The sequence below is a fragment of the Anneissia japonica genome, unplaced genomic scaffold (genome assembly GCF_011630105.1).
Source record: "Anneissia japonica isolate Jap-2015-1 unplaced genomic scaffold, ASM1163010v1 scaffold466_len1169948_cov191, whole genome shotgun sequence".
Classification (NCBI taxonomy): Eukaryota; Metazoa; Echinodermata; class Crinoidea; order Comatulida; family Comatulidae; genus Anneissia; species Anneissia japonica.
Window position 1 is genome coordinate 440203 of NW_022689540.1, and position 22468 is coordinate 462670.

General features: G+C 34.7%; 3 protein-coding genes across 3 annotated transcripts; 1 reads left to right on the forward strand and 2 right to left on the reverse strand.

Moving 5' to 3' along the window:
* Nucleotides 1–1943: 1943 nt before the first annotated feature.
* On the reverse strand, nt 1944–4717 carry LOC117125503 (potassium voltage-gated channel subfamily H member 2-like). The gene is made up of 3 exons (XM_033272010.1): nt 4522–4717; nt 2245–2475; nt 1944–1954 (listed from the first exon to the last, which is right to left on the reverse strand). The coding sequence occupies exons 1-3, from the start codon at nt 4595–4597 to the stop codon at nt 1944–1946; spliced, it is 318 nt and encodes a 105-aa protein (XP_033127901.1). The 5' UTR covers nt 4598–4717.
* Nucleotides 4718–7372: 2655 nt separating this feature from the next.
* LOC117125146 lies at nt 7373–8998 on the reverse strand. Its single transcript, XM_033271550.1, has 2 exons — nt 8831–8998; nt 7373–8162 (listed from the first exon to the last, which is right to left on the reverse strand). Exons 1-2 carry the CDS (start codon nt 8857–8859, stop codon nt 7736–7738), a joined length of 456 nt encoding a protein of 151 aa, XP_033127441.1. The 5' UTR covers nt 8860–8998; the 3' UTR covers nt 7373–7735.
* Nucleotides 8999–9878: 880 nt separating this feature from the next.
* LOC117125155 (cholecystokinin receptor-like) lies at nt 9879–21714 on the forward strand. The gene is made up of 2 exons (XM_033271562.1): nt 9879–10405; nt 17415–21714. Exon 2 carries the CDS (start codon nt 17435–17437, stop codon nt 18419–18421), a length of 987 nt encoding a protein of 328 aa, XP_033127453.1. The 5' UTR covers nt 9879–10405; nt 17415–17434; the 3' UTR covers nt 18422–21714.
* Nucleotides 21715–22468: the final 754 nt, after the last annotated feature.

The following is a 22468-nucleotide window of genomic DNA, read 5'->3' on the forward strand; positions in this document are numbered from 1 at the left end:
TATTATTTTCTGAAATTTAATCTACATTAATTCAAATAAATAACTTAAATTACAATAACGCAAATCATATGTTTTTGCTAAACTGACTTTTGGTCATGTGGAAAACTTAACTTAATTAATGCACTCTGGCTTACAGTATCTTAATTTCCGTTTTCAACTAAGTCTATTTTTTTAACCAGCCAAATGAAAATAACACATGAAAAATCATTTTCAACAAAACGAACCAGTTGAATACAACCATTGATATATCTCAGACAAAAACACCATGTTGCAATTTACGAATGAGGACACATGGAATTAAAGGAAACAAATAGGTAGAGGATGAATTAAGTTGTTAATTATTATGGGGTAAAAAATTTAAACAAAATAAAAGAAAATGGAGTAGTAGTACTAGAATAAATTTAGACACATGTATTAAGTGTGCTATTAACAATGTTCAGAAGATATTCAAGTCTTGGATTAAATACAGAATATTACATTATACTGTATACATGAACTACACACATCATTAAGTTTACAGTACTTGAATTTTAACCATGTTCACAAAATATTGGCCTTGGATCAAGTGCATATTGCGTTCGCTAATGGAGTTCATGCTGACAATAATATCAATAGATAATTTAACTACAGATGGGGTTAAAATTTTATCATATGATAATTTCCAAATTATCTCTACTTGCTAGTTTCTGTTTTGAAATTAACAGTTAGAGTCTACAGTTTTAAAACCATTTAGCACATGTCTCGATAAAAGCAAGCTTACAGTATACCACCAGAGCCATTGCCTAAGTCTCGTCTAACAAAAGAACTGAGGAATCTTCCACTGATTAGTAGGCTTATGTTACATTGAAATCAATAAGTAGGTTGGATAGTGCTTTTGTTCTGGCCAAAGTAACGGTACTATAGCCTAGTTTTTACTACCAGAATGTCAAACATCTATTAGCAAAGGCTAATAAATTTGCAACTGTCTCTCTAATTATAAAAATAATAAACCTTTTGCACAGTACATTGTGCAAGCCTCTTGGGTTGATTAACATGGCTTATGAGATATATTTTCTCTGAAATACAATATTTTCTTAAATTTTTGGATCAAAAGCTTTTGTGAAAGTAATTGTAGAGTAAGAATACGCCGTCACTGCAAAGAATGTATCCAAAATTGAGGTTCAGTCACTAACCTGATTGTTATAATTAAATGATATATTGAAAACATTGAGTTTGGCAAAATAAATGTACTTTAAATAAGCGATTTAAACGACTAATTTCGCCAAACTCTTTGATAAACCCCCATTCTAAAACACGTAAAAATTTCACAATTACTTTACTACTTTTGAATATTGGCGAAAGTGCAAATAAACGACAGAGTATGAGTAATGTTTTTTTCATTAACATTTTCTAATTTTTTCAACCTTTACAGAAAACCACTCTGTAAAATTGAAATTTCAATTCAAAATAATCTCCATTATTGTTTAATGAGTGTGTAACATGCAGGGGTGGCGCCTATTGGGGTGGCCAGGTCCCCCATCAGAGGGAGGGGGGCCAGCCAACCATTGTTTAGAATTTCTGTTTTTTTGTAAAAAAAAAAATGTATGTATTTTCTATATATTAGTAAACTCCAAAATTGATAAGCCTTTTAAACCCCTAAATTGTCATATTTCTCGGGGACTTCGCCCTCTGGAACACTTTCAAGAGATTTTGAGTGACGCCTGACCACGCCCACTTTTTTTTACATCGGCAGCTGTCAGGGACGTCGGACAAATCCTGGCGCCACCTCTGGTGACATGAGCAACATTGTTTAGAATTTCTATTTTTTTGTAAATTGTAAAGATAATATATACAATTTATAACCTGTTTGGCTGAGTAAAGGGTTATCACAGTAATATACAAGTATTGTAGTAGGTAATCTTGTCTTTTTTAGGAGGAAACAGACATTCACCCACATAGAATGTTTACATGATTTCTGACACAGATTCAAGTAACTGTTATGAGTAACCAATAGATTTGTCTGAACCTAAAGGGCTGTTAATGTAAACTAGAGATCCAATATTTACCCCTTTCCTCTTCCCTCTGAAAGTGTATCAATGTTGATACTGCAGCAATATTGTACAGGTTTTTTTTGCATGTGACGATATTAGGCAAGAAATTTTATATTTTTTCTGTTTGTTTCTTTCCATACAAAATTAATTTGCTCCTGTATAGAGTAATCTAGGTATAAAAAAATTTATAAAATATAAATCAAATGCCACATACCATTTCTTTTGTAAAACGTAGCTTCAACTTGTTTTTCCTCTCCATTCTCAAGCGCAAATCTTATCTCTTCTATCGCTTTTTCACTCGTATTTTCTCCGTACAGAAAGTCACAGGAACAAGGCTTTTGCATAAGTTCCGCTCGAGAATATCCACACAATTCGCAAAATCCATCGTTACAGAAGATAATAGCGCAGCCCTGCACTTTGGCATTTGCGATAATGAAGTTCCGATCTAGAAGATAAATATGGTTCAACTTGTGTCTACATTGAAAACAAATGTTATAACAATTAGAATTTTTTTTGCACAATTACAGTACGTTCAATATGTTCTGCTCAGAACATTTTAATCTTTCACAAATAATATTATTATAAAATATGTTTAACTTTAGTATCAAAGATTCAGTAAAAATCAATTATAATTCTGTTTCTGATGTTTTTGCTCATTATTTGGACAATATTAATAATGTATTTTTTAATATTTAAAAGTACTGTATCTCGGCCAAAAAAAAATAAATAAATGTATTACAACAAAATGAAGTTTAAGACATGGGGGGGGGGTCTATCTACAGTACGGCCTATCTATACTCTAGCAGAAAATGTGGTGTTGGACAGGTTTAAAAATAGAGAAAAAATATGTTTCATGAAATTTACTATTTTTTAGTGTTTTATGTGCAATCTTAAACACAGCAAGTGGAGGGTTCATGAATAGTCCACATACATTTGACGAATTACTACTATCAGTACAGCAAAAACTCCCTAATGCTTTAGTCTTACGTGAAATCGTATATTCCTATTTCTTATCTAAAAATAAATACACTGTATTTAATTTGTCGTGTGTAAAACGCGAATAAGAGCCCACTGCTGACGTAAGCTATCTAAAATGTTAAAGCTTTAAAATTTATTGCGAACATATATTCTCTCATCTTTACAACCTCATGAAAACGCTTGGCATTAAGGACTAATTGTCTGTGTCCACACAGCTGATGTCTTAAAGTTAATAATGAAAAAACATTAATCCTGAATCACCATGTAGCTAAAAAATTCAATTGCTTAGTAAACATATTGCAAATCTTATTTTGTAATTTATTTTAAGTATATAATCTATGGTACTTAGTTTTTTCAACTGTGATACTATAGTCATAAATTTAAAAATATTGATTATGGTAAAGTCATTTCAAGACTTTAAAACAATTAGTAAACAAAGTCTCAATGATTCACTTTGAGCCTTACTGGTAATTCATAAATATTTTTACTACTGGATAAATAAAATCTAACAAATTCCAAGACTTCTCATATATTACATTTTATTTTAAAGAAATAATTAAGCATTAGTTTCACATAAGCATTGCACTTTATATATTATATTTAAACAAATTTATTAAATATTTTGTGTAAGCTTTGATGTTTCAATTACATTACTGCACATGGCTCCAGTAAATTTTGTTCTCATCTACTGATAGTTAATACAAAGCCACAAAAAAGTTGGCATCAGGATGCACGGATACAAAAGTTTCACCCCTGCATCGTATGAATACAAAATTCTCACTCATGTTAATGTGAAGCATTTTTTCAAGATCAAGGAGGGTATACTCTTAAAATTTCCTGGATTTTAAATCATTTGCTATACAATTTTTTTTATTATTTATTTATAATTTTTATATTAATCTAATGGTACAGTATTGGTATAGGCCCTAGGGACCTATTTACCCTGGGAATTTACCAGTTACATGGTTTAGGCCTGCTGCATTTAAACAATAACATCATTGATGAAGAGACCTAAAAATATTTACAGCCTAGAAATGTATATGGCACAATAGAATAATTTAAAATTATTTTGAAAAAGGCGCAAAATTATGACAGAATTTGACCTAGGCCTAGGCCTATATGCTAGGCCTACATTCTTTCTTGATGCTTGATTAGGTCTAGCCTAGTTCTTACAATGTGTCATGAAAAAAAACATGTTGCTATTAATTATTAATTTGATGCTTATTAATGTTGCTGCGAGATAATCTGCTACTATCCACTGTACTACAGTATAATGATGATGTGAAGCAATTCTAAATGTTAATTGAAGGTAGCCTATTAAACGAAAATGTAATACTGTTCTTAAAATAAACAATTATTAAGTCTGGTCTGGTCACGCTCCGCCTAAAGAAGTCCGCTTGTCAGGCAGAGAGAAGCTTAGCCAGAAATCGATTGTCTTTAAGTGTTCTGTTACACGGAGCAAAATGATCATCTGTTGAATATGGCTTATTTTTACGTTGTTATAAATACTCACTCTGACCATCAAATTTCCGGATAATAGTCTCAATAAAGGTGTTTTGAGGAGCAACATGCCCCCTACGAACCGGCATTTCTAGTAATTTCCCGAACGATAGGTAGATGGCAACATCCTTTCCAAGTGATGATGACACAGTCAATCTTCTCGTTGAAAAACCGCTGTTTTGCTACCGCGGCTTGCTCTTCGACATCTGATGTTGTTACAAACTAAATCAGTAACTTCTGCGACCAACCAATTTAATCTACCGCCCTCAATGTACAGCCTTTTCCAATTTATAATTCATAATCCAACTAGCTATTTTGTATATATTTTCAATTACTAAACACTTTGAATTTTAACATTAAAGAATAATGTCTGGACTACAGCCAGTAGATAGTTTTAACCCATTCACTTTTATTTCAGACATTGTCCATATAAAGTGGAAGTGGAAACGGAGATTAAACGCTGTCTGTGAACAATACAGGCCACCGATTATGTAACCTCGAATCGAATGCCGAGAGGCCTAGTTTTACGTTGGTTTTCTTTTTCGATCACTTATTATTCCAAAACAAGGGGTATATTTTAAATTTGCACTTATTAGCTAACACAATTTCACAGCGTGATATAACTATACAGTATATCTGGGTATTTTTTATATTCTAAATAGGCCTATTTGTTCATTGCAACTATTCATTAATTCTTTCTTTCATAAATATAATTAATAGTGATAACTAGGTTGATGAAGTAGGGCCGATGTACAAATTATCATTGTAGTTTAGTAAGACTGATGAGATGGGTGGTGTTTAGTAGTCAAAGGGTAATGAATGACACGGATGTATACGCTGGAAGAGCAATCCTACGACTACCTGAATCATTATATAATGCGGCTGAAATCATTTACAGCTATGGGATGATAATATGATCATATCTTAATACCTGTAATAATATAATAATCTCTTCCTAAATTTAAGAGCCATGTATGCTCCGAGAACGCTAAGCGCAAATAGTCTGCAATGCGCTCATTTATTGACAATGTTATGTTATAATGAGTTTTTATATTATATTACAAATCATTCATTTAGTTAATGAGCTGATACTGTGCCCGGTATGTCCTATGTTTTTTTTAAATGTAGAGATACATACATATATATATATATATATATATACTGTATATTAAACATAAATGATGAATCTTGAAAGTGTAAAAAAGTTTCTCCAACGAGATCCGAACGGGGAATCGTAGTAGCACCACCCACCTCCCCCGGGCCAGGGAAAAAATGTGTTGATTATTCTTTATTTAAAAAGGATAATTTGATAGCAAACCATGCAAGTTAAATAATTGACTTTAAGCCTAAATTAGGAGGAATTGGTCTACACACCCAGGGAGTACGGTAGCTTTATGCACATATACTGCCTACAGATTCAGGTAGCGGCAGATGCAAAGGCTGAAAATTGGCCTACATAAGGCCAGTGGCGGGAGTAAATCTTTTCTCGTGATGAGATTCCGAAACTGAGGACACACATTTCTAATTATGTGCGTCAATATGACGCACGGTGAATGCTTATGCCCAGAATCATTAGTTGTATCATGGAGGTATTAAACAATAATACCTCCGATGGTTGCATAATAGTGCGCATCAGCTAATGTTGTTTACATTACATGTTCTTATATATCTGCTTATTGATACATCCTGCCTTGGGTACAAAGGCTTGATGACACATCGTGTTATGATTTAGGCAATGACAACATTGTTTTTAAAAGCACCTTTATGATGGTGTTTGGAATGTAATGGATGGAAATATAAGAAATGCCTATTTAATATAGACAATCCCTGATAAAACAGTTTCTTCAATAACAATATGAATACTAAGGACTTCAAAGGCATCGCGCAAACGTTCTTTACGCGCTGCGGCAACTTTGATCTTGGTTCATTTGCATAGCGCTGCGTGCGCGTAGCTTTGCCGAGTGATCTCCTTCTCAATAATACCTCCATGCTTTTTCGCGCGCCAGTGACGTCATGGTAAAATCGTATATAATCGCCTATAACTTCATAAAAAATAGCCAAAATATAAAGCTCGATTCTATTATTAATGGCATATCAAAAATCCACTCTAGAACAAAAAATCATTTTGCTAGTTCTCTTTTAAGATTAAAAAAAGAACAGCAATTGTCAATTGTCATACAAAGAATTAATATAGGGCTTCGTAAAAGAAAATATTAGGCTCCTGGTAAAAATAAACAAGAGAATATGGAATGTACAGTATTAACAAATAAATTATAGAACGACCACCATCATTTATATCACGCATTCAAGCAAGGGGGTGTTGTGTTACATAAGTTCTCACATTCAGTTAATAAACTTGTTCATAATTAATCGTCTAAGTGGGTTATTATTGCCCTACCTATTATCAATTTAAAGAGGTGGTGGACTTGAAAAATGAGCTAAGAAAATTCGTTTTTATATGAGTTTGATGAACGATGATAAAGGGGCATGCGGGCATGCGTCACTAATTAGTGAAATTGTACCTAATTTGATCGATATAGTACGTACTCGAGCGATCTCTAATTAAAAATGCATTATATTTTTTGCGCATGATCAATACGATGAACGACGCCATTGATGACATTATGAATTTACATACAACAGGAGTAAACTTTTTAGTGTATTTTTAGTAAAATGGAACCCACCCACACACATATCGATTTGCAGCAGTATAGATTATTTAGTTAGGCGGTCTTGTGAAGCATAAAGTACTTCAAAGCATGGAGGTATAAAATAGAGTTCAAAGTGACTAGATTGATTCAGACCCGAGTCGAATTACCGCATGGAGCAACCAATTGGCCCCGCCTCACATTAACAAGGCCTACTTTTCCTACAAATGTCAATTATTTTAATGTGAACAAATATAATTATATACGGTACAACACATATGCAATATTAAGCTGTATATGCCTATGCTTTAAATCAAATTTAATTCATTATTATGCCTTTTTATAACCGACGTGGAATTTTACAAAGGTATTTGTTGATTACGTAAGTTGGTGTTTACACACTGGTTAGTGAATTTTTTTTTTAAAACGAGATTGAACAAAAATGATACAAATCTAAATATGGAGTCCTATTTTATAGATGTATTTTTTGGGCCATCAACCACATAATTATAGCAAAAAGATTATGATACATTTAATTTCAGTTTCGATCTTGAGTTCCAAATATGTCTGCATTAGTCATTATGGTGCATGTTCGTCGATACTTGAAAATGAAGACGACAGGTCAAGAGTCAAAATTAGAGACCCAAGAGACGAATCGATTGTACGGGGTGTGCCATCCTTCACCTGCGCTTCCGACTGATACGAAGATAAGTCCGGAGACTCATCAACTGATGGTGATTTCTCCAAAGATGGGAATGTCTGGAAATCATTCTTCATGATTTCATATTTGACGTCTGCGTCCTTTGTGGCATCGTCACCTTGAAAGGGAGGCGATTTGTAATCATTGTTGTTAACGGTTTGTTCATCTGCGACAGCATTCTCTTGCTCCAACAACGCCGCTGCTATTGCTCTTTCTTTTGCAGTCACTGGTCCAAAAAATACCTCCAGTTCTTCATCACTGCTACTGGTACACTCGTCACTGGATTGGGAATATTTGGGGCTGGTTCTAGAATAAGAAAAAAAAAGTAACAGTTGCTTTGGGACCAAAATCAGTAGGCATTTTGAATTCTCGGAAGCCATAATATTCCTTGGTAGTCCCACCAGACACATGTCGTCACCATCCCCAATCCATTACGAGTCACAGGTCTCGGGTAATTCCCACGTCAACCTGCACAACATTTTAGGTAGCGTAAACGAACCGATTTCACAGACATTTGGACCTTCAACCAAAATTCGACCTCTCCTTCTGAAAGATATCTAGTGATTTCGACCCAGCCTAAAATACACAATCTTTGCCTATTGCATGTAGGCATACAGCTGTTCGAAACAATTTTTTAATGACAGTATTTAGTTTTGAACGATAAAAACGGTTTTAGCTTAAGTATTCGAACGAAAAAGAAATAGGCCTACTTTACTAATTTTTTTTTTTGTGTTTAAGAGTAATAAGGAGTAGGCGCTATAGCATAATTATAAAGTAGGCCCACGCCTCTGTGCATGTCCGGCTTGAATCAAGCTATGCAAATTTCCAGGTTACGAAATGTCCGATGCAGCGTTTTGGAAACTTTTGATTTTGTCGGGTAAGAAAATGTCGACAATCCGTTTGGTTGGCCAACAATGTTGATGTTTTTTACCAGATTTAATAATAATGTATTGTAGGCCTATAGTCTGTTTTACCTTTGATCAGTAGTGCAGTCTGTAGCCATGGTAATGGTGCAACTTTGGCAGCATCAAAATGTAGATCATTATTTCAATCACTGTGCAAGGCATCGGAGACTAGCTGATTGCAAAACAATAGATATCGTATAGTTTTCCACCTGGGCTATAGATATTATTCAAATGAACCGCGTTATTGTGTCGACGACAGAGGTCGCTCACCCAAGAGTGAGAGTGTGAAAGTATTCTGGAATGGAAAATCGCATCTTTTATCCCCAGCCGTCCAGTCGTTTCTTCTCACTAGTGACCAATCACATCAGGGGTTGGACACTCTAAATAGTCATCTTCTCTTTAATTAAAAATAAATTTTAAGTAATTATCGGTATATATCGACTACAATCGCCTAAGTAAGCGCATATTAGAATTTTGTACGGCAATTCAAGAATTGTTAATCCTATTTGAAGAAAAGCATTATGTTAAGTCATCAATTAAATTGTTGCCAAATTTTACTACTTTGACCGGTCTTTATTTTGTTCATTTCCTAATCTTACAGTTTTCATCTTTCCAGTGAAGATAGACTCTGTAAATGTTCTGAAGAACCAGTGCTTCTGAAGAACCAGTGCAAAGAAACAAGCCGCCTTTGATTGACTATGATTTTTTTTTTACATTCTTAATCACCACGAAAATCTGGTCCGTCAAGGAGTAAGTTTACACAGACTCGAGTTTATTCAATCAGATTATATGTACCAATATATAGGCGTGATTTGCCGAAACATTTCCTCGTTTTACCTGAGTAAAGCCTATCGGTATATATTGGCCTATAACCTAGATACTGAAGAAATATAGTTTAACTACCGTAATACGTGGCATTATCTGTGTTGATTGTTCTACCTCATCTACCCAACGGAGTGGATCCGTAAGAACCGATCGAAAAGTTACCACATTGAGCGAAGAAATACCAGAATATTTACAAGCCAGCAAATATAACTTGACAGAGCGCCACAGAGGACGATTGCGAAATGGACCACTCTGCGCATGGCCGTGAACTAGGAACATACTTGATAGGCGATCGTGAATTATTTGAAGTTTAATTGAGCAAGCGTTCATCAGATCATAAAGCGCCATGATCTAACAGATTTAATAGGAAATACAGATTCATTGCAAATATAGTTTGGTGCATTCATAATACGTGATGAAAGATGCCAATTGTGTTTTCTATTCGATTTAAGTATGTTTTTTTTCCACTACAATTTTGGGAAAAAAAATCAAGCTGAACAAATCTAGATAAAAAATGCGATGGGTTAATTTTGTTTCTTTTCGCTGTACCGTATACTTTTGGTTGATCAACTTCACCTCCCAAGAGTGGTGTATAAACGAAGGCCTTTACAAATTGAACGGAACAGGTGAAATTGCGTGTGGGTAGCATGATCTGTCGAATGTCGAAAATCGAAAGATGCATTGTTCGATTGTGACTGGAGCAGAAAACGTGAACTGAAAAAAAAAATCATACAAGACATCATTCCAAAGATGAAGCATGTTAACTGAAAGAATAAAGTAATGATTTAAAAGTGGAAATATAACTTTGCCAGGTTTCAGGTAAGATTGAAATTTCAATGCATATCAATGTTATTTATTGAAATAGTCGCTGCTTACTTATCTAAAAAATGTTGTGTTTCCCCGTTTGAAAAATTCTGTATCCGCCCCTGCTAGTACTTAGGGCCTATCAGGCATAATAATCTAGAATCCAATAGTCTAATAAATAAAATAATATAAAAATAATATAGTTTTGATACGTTTATTATTCGTATAAATGTAAAGTGACGTTTATGCTTAAGGGCGTCAACATTAGACGTTTTGTTTCTCGGTCTCCATGGCGCCTGTTCAATGTTTTCTACTGGTTTTGGTTTCACTCAAAGTTGCTGTATGTCCAGAGATCATACTATTAATACATGTTTGTAATATGACTGCTCCCTGGTCAGTCAACTCAAAAAGCTACTACAATTTGGCACAATTATAGGCCTGCCCACTTTTCTACAGTTTAAACGATGTCTTAAAAACTTTGAGCAAATGCAACTTCTCGGACGTTCGTGTCTCTATTATAGGTAGGCCTATATTATTTTCTTTAAAGACTTCCTTCTTGTATCTTTACCCTTCTGTATTAATATCTTATGTGATCGTGTGTGTTTTGATGTTGACACATGTTCGTTAGGATATCACACGTGATGTGATGTTTTTCATAGTGAGGTTTTTCGCTATTGGATTCCTCCGGGCGAGCAAGGGGCTTGGCTCTATTTATGTTATCTTTTTGTACAGTACTGTATTTTGTTGTATGTTGGAATAAATTAATGGAAAAAATTAAATTAATACTATTTAAGACCTATGTTAGTATTTATGTTGATTTGTTGGCTGAGTTAACGTAATATTGTGTTTCGTATTCCACTATTGAACGGTATTCACGGGTTTGGGGACGGCACACAGACGACACAAAATGCACAAAAGAGACCAAATTACTCTATAGTCGTTCAATGTGTGGGTCGGTCAGGTTATTGTTACGGTGTACTGTACATAGGGGTACTTTCTTGTAATTTTAGCATATTTTAAAAATATTTTGTTGGTCTATTTACTCTTTGTATGTTATATATTTTCGCTTAGATCCAAACAGTAGCGTACCAGGCGGGGGCAGGGAGGCAGAGTGCCCCCCTGACGGTTTTAACCGGGCTGACCAAGCCGTTGTACCGGGCTGGGTAATAAGAGAAAAGAAAGAGGGGAGAGGGAGAGAAAGAAAAAGAAGAGGAAAAGAAAAGGAAAGGAAAAGAAAAAGAGAAGAGAAAAATAAAGACAAGAATAAAAAGGAAGATATCATAGTGACCAGACTCACAACACCCTGCAACCCCTTCTCCACTTCAAAAAGTGTCCATAGCTCCTTTCATGTAAGCCACCAGATATTCTCCGCAGTGACGTAACTACCGGGGGACAAGGGGAAAATATCTATCTGTGGAAAATCTTTCCCCACCCCTTGAAGATGCCCTTTTCACCCCCTGAAAGAGCCTAAAAATCTCAAATATCGCACGCTTCGCCCGCATTTCTTGTTGAAGTAGGCCAATTTCCTCCAAAAATTGCACATTGTAGGGAGTTTTGATCAATTCCGACAAAATTAGAATTAAAAACAATTTTTTTCTGCCCATTTTTTAGGGTTAGCCTTCTAAGTTATTTAAACACATAATAGTCCCAAACTCAAGAAAGAAAATTTAAGATAGATCGTTTTAACTAAAAGAAGGGCCTCAATGTGTAATGATGGTGAAAGAATAATATTAAACATATTATGTTTGTATAAATAAAGCCATAATGAAAATGCTTATATTCAGTTTCAAAAGAACGTGTGTGGTTAATCTTAAGCCCTAAACTCAATAAAAAAAATTAAAAAATGCGCGCTTCGCATTTTTAAGCGTGAGAACTTGTGCTTGTCCTGCTTTGCCTTCTAAGTTACTTGAACACACACGGTAACAGTCCCAACTCAAATAGAAAGAACATTTAAGATAGATCGTTTTACCTAAAAGAAGGGCATTGATGGTGAAAGAATATGTTTGTAATAAATAAAACATGATGACAATGCTTATATTTAGTTTCAAACTCACGTGTGTGGCCTATATTATAAATAAGATAAGCCCTAGGTCGTATTGTTTTCTATATGGGGTGGGAGGATAAGATAAGCCCTAGGTCGTATTGTTTTCTATATGGGGTGGGAGGCTTGTCCCCCGACCCAAGACCCCTGTTACGCGCCTGGATCCAAATAAGTATTAGTTATTAATGTTAATCAATCGTGTTACTTTATATCATAATCATTTTGATTTAGTTTCTTAAAGATTGTATATATGTGTACCGTATACACACCGCCACACTGGTCTTAAAGTGAATTCCAACACATAAACCCCAGTCGCGTTACACCTCATAACTACAGGGACGATTTGCACACAGTCAGGACTGATGGCAAATTCGAATATTTATGACACACCTTTTTTGTGAAACCTGATATGACCTCCCTAATGAAACACTGTTTTTATAGGACAATATTATTTGGTATGCAGAGTAATTAAATACCCAAACTCGACTATTCTTAAATGACTCCACCAGTCAGGCGTTCATCGTGATTTGAAAAAAAAAATATTATTAGTAGACCTTTGAGAGACTCAATTCCTATATAATAGCAGACAAATGGATCGGAGTCATGCAGTCTGCGTGGGATGGCTAGGGGCGGTCTTAAACATTATCATTATGTAATTAATAACATAGCGTAAATGTTCATGTACATAGAGCTATCGATTGATCTTGGCGGCAATGTCTACGCCTTAGGTGTGACATGTTGTTTCGGTGTTCTATTGCATTCGGTGTTCTATTAATTAGAATACGTCACGGACACTATGTGTGCTGCAATGATATATAATTATCTGTAATAGGCGTGTTCACAAGCAAGGTATCACGTTGACTTCGATTCCATGATGGATTGTATCATCGAATCCTGATAATAATGTAATTGTACCTATAGAATTATTATTTTTATAAATAGCACTGAGCATATTCAATATTCAGATCCAGTTCCAGGGAGGTTGTCAGACTCTCCCACTAGGGGTTTTTTCAGCATACGAGTTACAAGAGAATGCCGAGTTGCTAACTCGACAAAAACTCGTAGGACGATTCGGAAAGCTCGGGAGAGGACTCTTACCTACTCGTAGCAGCTCTGAACTCGTGGCGCTAATTTTGAAAATGTTCAAAATTATCGCCACGAGTAGATAACTCGTAGTAAACTAGAAGAACTCGTAGGTAGCTCGTAGAGTACTCGGGGTACTCCTACCTAGCTCGTACACTACTCTGGATACTCGTCGGCGGTTTTATCATCTACGAGTTTGATGCGAGCACCCAAAAACGAGTACGAGTAAGTACGAGCGCGCCGAGTTGGCTCGTACCTAACTCGTGTCTAATTCGGTACAAACTTGTTACACTCTTACCCTCTCCCACCTAGGTTCATTTCACCTAAGAGTCGTACGATTTCTACGAGTTAAAACTCGTGATCTTTGGAAAGGGCCTATACGAGCTTATTACGTGTTAGCTAAGAGTGAGGTACGACTTTATGGAGTTGGTTACGAGTTATTTACGAATTATGCCGAGCAGAGCACCGAGTTAACTACGAAATTATTAAGAGCGTAACAAGTTTGTACCGAATTAGATACGATTCAACTCGGTGCGCTCGTACCTACTCGTACTCGTTTTGGGGTGCTCGCATCAAACTCGTAGATGACAAAACCGCCGACTAGTATCCAGAGTAGTGTACGAGCTAGGTAGGAGTACCCCGAGTACTCTACGAGCTACCTACGAGTTCTTCGAGTTTACTACGAGTTATCTACTCGTGGCGATAATTTTGAACATGTTCAAAATTAGCGCCACGAGTTCAGAGCTGCTACGATTAGGTAAGAGTCCACTCCGAGCTTTCAGAATCGTCCTACGAGTTTTTGCGAGTTTGCCGAGTTAGCAACTCGGCGTTCTCTTGTAACTCGTATGCTGAAAAAACCCCTAGTTAACTCGGTGCTCTGCTCGGCATAATTCGTACATAACTCGTAATCAACTCCATAAAATCGTACCTCACTCGTAGCTAACACGTAATAAGCTCGTATAGGTCCTTTCCAAAGATCACGAGTTTTAACTCGTAGAAATCGTACGACTCTTAGGTGAAATAAACCTAGGTGGGAGAGGGGCAGAGCTTTCCGAATCGTCCTACGAGTTTTTGCCGAGTTTGCCGAGTTAGCAACTCGGCATTCTCTTGTAACTCGTATGCTGAAAAAACCCCTAGTGGGAGAGGGGCAGGCCCACGAGTCGATATCTTGACTCCAGTAAGGTTGGAGTAAAGAGGTTCATAAATTTTAGAGAATGAACTTAGATACTGGGGAATTATTAGTGTTTTTACATAGCTTAAAACATAATAACGATCATTTTTCTTCGTAGTAAAGGCATGTTTATACTTCCGCCACTCCTTATGACGATACCGAAAACCTAAAAGAATGAAGTTTACTAAATTGTTGGTCTAATGCTTTATTTAATAGGTCTAGTATAAGATTATTATTAGACCCTATTATTAATACTATTTTCCTTATTATCATAATTACTGTATTTTGTATGTATATGTATCATGCGTGTATGTATGAATGTTATGTATGTATGTATGTATGTATGTATTATTATTATTATCATAATAATAATAATTATTATTATTATTACTATTATTATTATTATTATTATTATCATTATTATTATTATTATTATTATTATTATTATTATTAAGGGTAAATGTAAACTTAACACTATAAAAGAGAAAACTAAAATGTACTCCAATGCTATTTATATTGCCTCTGAAATATGGAAAAAAAATTGGTTGTAGTCTTGAAAAATGTTCTTCATTAACCAATTTTAAAATGAAACTTTAAAAAAAACTACTAAATCTATACTGAGAGCTTTGTTTATGTTCTTCTGCTTTGATATTATGTGTACAGTTGTTAATTGCTGCGCCATAAGAAATTTTATTATTATTATTATTATTATTATTATTATTATTATTATTATTATTATTATTATTATTATTATTATTATTATTATTATTATTATTATCATTATTATTTTTATTATTATTAGGCCTATTATTATTATTATTATTATTATTATTATTATTATTAGGCCACTTATTGTTAATAGGATTTTTGGTCTCATTACAATTATTATTTTTTCATAATACTCAAATCTTTCTGTCTCTGTTGTCAACTCGACAGAGAACTTGGTTGCCACTCTCCCGTCCCTGTTGAATTTTAACTTTAATCGCTTGTCTGTTGTTTCTTTTTTTCAGATTAGCTCTTTTCCCCTTATGATTTATTCACTTTAATAATTTTGACGGGTCTCCTATTTCCAAGATTCCTGGAGTTTCTTGGAGGTCCATTTCATAATCTTATCATTATACAGTATTATCCTTGCATTTTTTATTTGTTTTATGGAATTTATTGATGTATTGGTGAATACAGAGTTTGATTGATATTATTCAAAACTATTTTTACAAGGCACATTGGCATTGTAAGCTTATAGACTCATTAATTAATTAATTAATTAATTAATTTTGCTAACTATCAGAATACAACTAAGACACGACGAATAAGAAACAATGGGACCTGTCTGCATGTTATGTACTGGTATACGGTTAAAACGTTCATTTTTTTTTGTTCACCGAATGATATTCTCAACAGGAAAAGCTGTTTGCTCACGTTCTTGTCTCAGTGGGCTCCTACCCAGTAGTAAGGAACATAGGTTCATACTATAATAAATAAACATATGATACTATATATACTATACTATTACATCCCGTGATGTTTTCGGATCGACACTGTCATTTACTGCTGTTATGGCTAATGAAATAAAAATAAAGAATGCCTGACTATTTCCGATACAGTAGAGGCCTACTTGATAGGGCATGCTACTGTCTTTGTCACTCTGAAGTGATGAGAATATAACAGGCTTAACTTCATTGGCCTCGTAAAGAAATTATAAGGATGCATTATTATACTTACCGTATATTTATTCAAATAAACGCCCCGGGGCGTTTATTGTTGAAATGGGTTTTTGAAGGGGTGTTTATTCGAGGGAGGCGTTTTTGTGGGGGGGGGGGGTGTAAAATGGATACGTATATACAGTACTTAAATAAACGCCCCTTATTTCACTGTAAATGTGGAACGACAACGTATAATAACCGTCAAAATGTGTTAGCCTATGCATGACCATAAATAAAAACGTATTAATTCCAACCGGGTTAGAAAAAGTCTAATTCTACTGCAGTAGAACATTATTAGAATAATGTTGCTTCTTTTAAATTTGTTGTCACTTAGGGGAGGGGGGAATTTATTCGAGGAAAAATAAACGCCTTGGGGCTTTTATTCGAGGGAGGCGTTTATTCCAAATGAGGCTCTAGATGGGCCGCTTATTCAAGGGGGAGGCGTTTATTCAAAGTGGGGCGTTTATTAGAATAAATACGGTATTTAATTATTATCATTATTATCATTTATCTTTATTTTTTATGTTATTATTATTATTATAATCATCACCATCAGTATTATTATTAGCCTATTATTTTTACTATTACATTGTTATTGATATTGCTATGCCTAATGTTATTGATATTGACGTTGCTGTTCATTCCTGCTACTATTGTTGTATAGACCTATTTGCTGTTTTTTTTTTATGTATACAATCCCACCATTACTAGTGTATCACCAGTAATGATAATATTATGATTTATAATATACTTAGGCTTGTAGCGAAGATATCTATTCAGATAAATAAAAAATCGAAATTAACAAATGAACAAACAAACGGACAAATGAAGAATCGAATAAAAAACAAAGAAAATGAAAGGAATGAATGAACGAACGAACGAACAAATGATCGACCGAGTGAACGACAAACGTACGGAAAAACAGGCCGAGATAGATGGACGGACGAACGGATGACGAAGAAATTAACGAATGAATTAATGAATGAATAAAGTACGGTATATAATAACATTTCTTTTTATTTTCAGGTTGATCTCAGTTAAGCATCATGCACACTTCAGATAATTTTACGCAGGGTTTGCAAGAGGACTCGAACTGGAATGTTTTCAAAACCGTACAGCTCATACAGGGAATTCTTGGAATTATAGAAAATATTGTCATAATCATAGCTTTCATAAGAGTAAAGAAAATTCGAACCATCACAAATATATTCATCCTAAATCTGTCAGTGACCGATTTTGTAACTGCTGTGGCGACAATTCCAATGCCGGCACCACATCCTGTGCCAGACACGTTAGCTGGTGAGTTATACTGTCGCATCATTGGCTCGAACTTCTTCCTCTGGACGGCTATAAAAGCGTCGGTACTAACCATGGTCGCAGTGACGGTTGAACGCTACGCGTCAATCGTCGCACCTTTGCGTCATCGAGGATTCAGTATGCGACGGGCTGTTGTAATAATAACATTAGCGTGGGTTGTCTCAATCATAGTTAACTCGTTTTCACTTTCAGTCACACGTAACGTTGGCGGGACCTGTAAAGACGTATGGCCAGGAGAAATTTTCCAGAAGTTCATTGGATTAATAATTTTTCTTCTGACATATCTTTTACCCTTGATTATAATGATCGTTGCATACGCAACGATGTTTTACGTGCTGCGCAAACAAGATCGCAGATTCAGACGAGACGGTGTTTTAGGTCAAATAAATGAATACTCATATTGTAAAGCTAAACGTAACGTTGCCGAATCGTTATTTTTGATTGTACTTGCCTTTACGATATGCTGGGCCCCTGATCAAATTTCATTCTTAGCTCAAAATATGGCAAATTTCGATTACGTGAACAGCTCCGTTTATCCTTATTTTGTGTTATTAGCTTTCTGTCACCCAATCACCGATCCGATGATTTACGTATATAAAAATCGTCAGTTCAGGAATGCTATAAAGTCAGCTTTCAAAAAGAAATATAAAATCACAGTGCGTTCAGACGTAGAGCAGTTTATGCCAAAACATAACGTGCCACTTAATAGTCGATGATAGGCCTACATCAGAAAGCCATGGAACGGAATACAATATAGGCCTAACTCATAACAAGGGAGCAGGGTGCTCCCTGATAAATATACAAAAGACGTTGAACGAGACTTGCGATTGTGATCATCAGCTCCACAAGAACATTCAAATAGGCTTATTACCTGTTTCTAATGTTTTGAGCTCGTATTTTATGACAATTTTTATTGGACCACGTTCAAGGCACCATTTTATTGTCAATTTTTAGTAAGGCTTATTTATTATATGCCTACTAACAGCAGCTATCTAACGGGCAGCGTGTGAATAGAGTCGAGTTCCTTTAGCTAAAATGACTGTTCGTGAATAAAATCATTAATTTAGCTTTGACAATGAGCAGTCAACAAAGAACTCTGGAGATAGAGGTTGACTGCAAGTGAAAACGTGGAACGTGTGAAATTATAATTAAGTGGCTGGCTGGTAATAACTAAGGCTTACTTCTTAACCGAATTAGTCAAGGGATTGAGAGGATGATCAGATACGCCAGTGATCATAGCTAAAAATATCGTAACAAAAACATCGTATTGAATCCTTGCGTATGCAGGTTTCCATTTCATGAAGGCATATGCGTGACAAATTAATAATGACCATTAAGAAATAATTTAATTTAGGGCGCCGATGGTTATTATTTGACAGCATCATCCTATGCAAAGTAACTTCCCGTAGTATAGCATTTAGTTTGTCAATAGATTCTGGGTTTATATTACTGCTTTCCTGCAGGATGTGCGTATACGCGTACGACTGCGACCGGAACCGCGTACGTATTACCGGAAGCGCGTATTACAGAAACGCGTATGTTGTTATAAAAATGTTGCAACTTGCAACTTGCAACGAAACGATAAAAAGCTAAAAAGCAAAAGAAAATAAAAGAAATAAGAGAAGTTTTTACACTAGGACGATTCGATAATGATTTATCGTGTATACGATAACAAAATATTTTGAGAAATCAATTCAAATGACGTCATAATCATGGAAAAACAATAAAATCTTTGTTACTACTACTGTCCAATATAAAAAATTATATGTGATATTTGGAAATTAATTTCGGTCAACAGGGATTTTTTTTATTAGTGTGGTACTAGGCCAAATCATTAATCTAGGGTAGCTAACCATCATACCCCATGCATTTTGGCTGGTTAAAATGGTAGCGCTAACCACTGAGCACAAAATGCCATGGTTATGGTATGAACCTTTCAAACAATATACACATAATTATTATTTCGGGCTCCTCATTGGGAAGAAATATATATTTTTTCCAAAAATAAATCCGATTTTAGTTATTTTGGGTCGGTCGGATTTGGGCAACACCCTTTTTGTCCTAATGTTATTATCTTTACTCGTTTGATAGTTTATATAATTTCATGATAAGTATATGTCGTCCTTGTACCTGGATCAAACTCGTTGAAGATATCACGTTATGCTGGATGGATTGAGTTACCTGCAGTTATTAAGTCTTTGGTTAATTATCATCCTATATTCGCGATCGAACACAATGTTCAATCTTACATAATTACCATTGAAATGTCATCAAATTCGTATCTCCTGAAACCATAGGGTTCACCATTAAGTTTTACATAAGCCTAAAATATCCAGGAACGGGGATAAACGAAAAAAGTTTGCTTTATATCAAACCACAATGGCTTGTATCACATATTAAGTCCGTTTCTTAAGTCTTCTTTATTGTATGTTACTAAAAAAAGGATAACATTAACATAAAGAGATATAATCTTTATAAGCCTAACGATGACCAGTGCAGCTCCACGGTCAGTTTTGAACTGAACTTAACTTTATTGGAACACTTTTGTATCAGTGGCACACACCATCTGGTGGTGCATCCAAATAACAAGCAACATTTCGCAAAATACAAAGAAAAGATAAAAAAAAAAACAACAATCAAGTAATTAAAAAACGAATCAAAATGATAGAAAGTAAACATTAATTAGTACGATGGAAGGAATATTCCATGACTAAGAGATGGGCTGCCCAAATCTACAAGGCGGAGCCTTGCCGAATGGAGCAGTGTAAGTTTCAGTGAATTACTCAATTACAATCAGTACCGTTGGTCTTAAATTTGAAACACACCTAAAAAAGGTCCCTGTCATTTGAAAAATTACAACCATAACTACCAAAAGTAATAATAATTTGTTTCTTGCTTTCCTTCTCCTTTCTTTTCCTTTTCTCTTTCTTCTTTTTTTTCTCCCCACATTCTTTTTTCCCCTTCCCCTCTTCACCCCCTTTTTTGAAACAATTCAAATGACAAAGAGAAATTTAGGTGTGTAATAAAATAATAAATAATGATAACAATAAATAATGGCTTAATAACAAACAACTTAATGACTACAAACCTAACTACTACAGTAACAGTGAGGGAAAAAACAGAAAAAAAAACCAACTAAAAACTAATTTACAGTTAATTTGTTTAGGAGGGTAATGTAGATAGCATCAAAGATCTACTAGTCCATGCATTAATTAAATATTCTTTACAATGGAAATCAAAAATTTGTCTTAATGTTACATTTTCTATATACATATCATCAAACATAAGGTGACGTTTACATTGCTGTGATCAATTTTTAAAACTATGCCAATATACACTTAAACCATTTTCATGAAGACTGTCCCTAATAATTATTTGAGTATGTAATATCTCTAATACAATTTAATCTAGTACAGTTAAATAAGAAATGTTCTACAGTTTTGGTTGTCCGTACATAGTTTGCATGTGCCTGTGTTATGATTAGACCATGGAGGTATTATTTTCAATAATACCTCCATGATTAGACCATGATTGTTGAGGTAACAGTTTGCCATCCCAATTCACCGTATAATGCCTCTTTGGCAACACTACTTGGGGCTTTAAGTATAATCCTTGTCATTTGGTATTGCATGTTTTCAATTTTTTCTTGCTATGTTTTTCCATTGCAAAACCAAACTGAGCTTGCATAATTGATAGTCGGCAATCCAATAGTTTTCCATAGCAAGTCCCCGTAAAAGACTCTGTTAAAGTCTTCTTGTTCAGTTAGTATTGACTTAATATATGCAATAATACGGTTGCCTTTTTTAATAACTTCATTTATGTATTGTGTATCAGATAATGATCGAGAAATGTATACTCCGAGATATTTATAAGTTTCACTTTCAGAAATATAAAAATGAAGATAACTTTCATTGTCCAATATTACACCGGATATTTGTTTTCTCTTGACAATATGAAACACATAAAGTACATACGATATTAAAAAATAAAAACACAGTTAAATTTGGAAGAATTAGATAATACATTTTTTAGTAGGTTTCTACTAGATATTACCGACGGAGTATCCGTAAACTGGCAATATGAAAACTCAGAACACCTTTACCTTGCGCTAATGCTTTGAGTAGGAATAGGCCAATGGGCCTAGGCTACCTACAGAAGTATGTATCATGTATAATGATGCCTAATAGGCCCAGTTTTTTACGTTGCTATCAATCATTAATCATGGATGCCTAAACAGCAGGTAGCATTACAGAATGTCTTAATTGCTATCGTATTTGGTTTCCAAGTACAGGCCTATAGACGCAAATGCTATTTCATTGTGGGTCGAAATGCTGTCTATTTACCAGCAATATGGTATTTGTGAAATTGAAATAGTTATTTAGCCTAAATTGCTTACCATTTACGCGGAACTTCAATCGAAAACAACAGTTGAAATTTGTAATTTTAACGTATCGATGCTGTAAAGGATCAGATGCCCGGGTTCCTCGATTGCCATGTTGTAAAAAGGAGGTGGGGGGGGGGGTGAGGGGCAGACACCTTTGTATAATAAACCGGTGAATGAGATTACTATTTTCCACAAATATTATTAAATAGTCTTTTAGTCGCTTTTATTATGCCTATGTGTTGCCTACTAAACGTATATTGTATATTGTTCCAATAATCTACTTTAAAATTGTCATGACTTCAGATTTTTTTAAATTATTATAATATATATATATATACATATATATATATACAAATATATATATACATATTAACTTCGT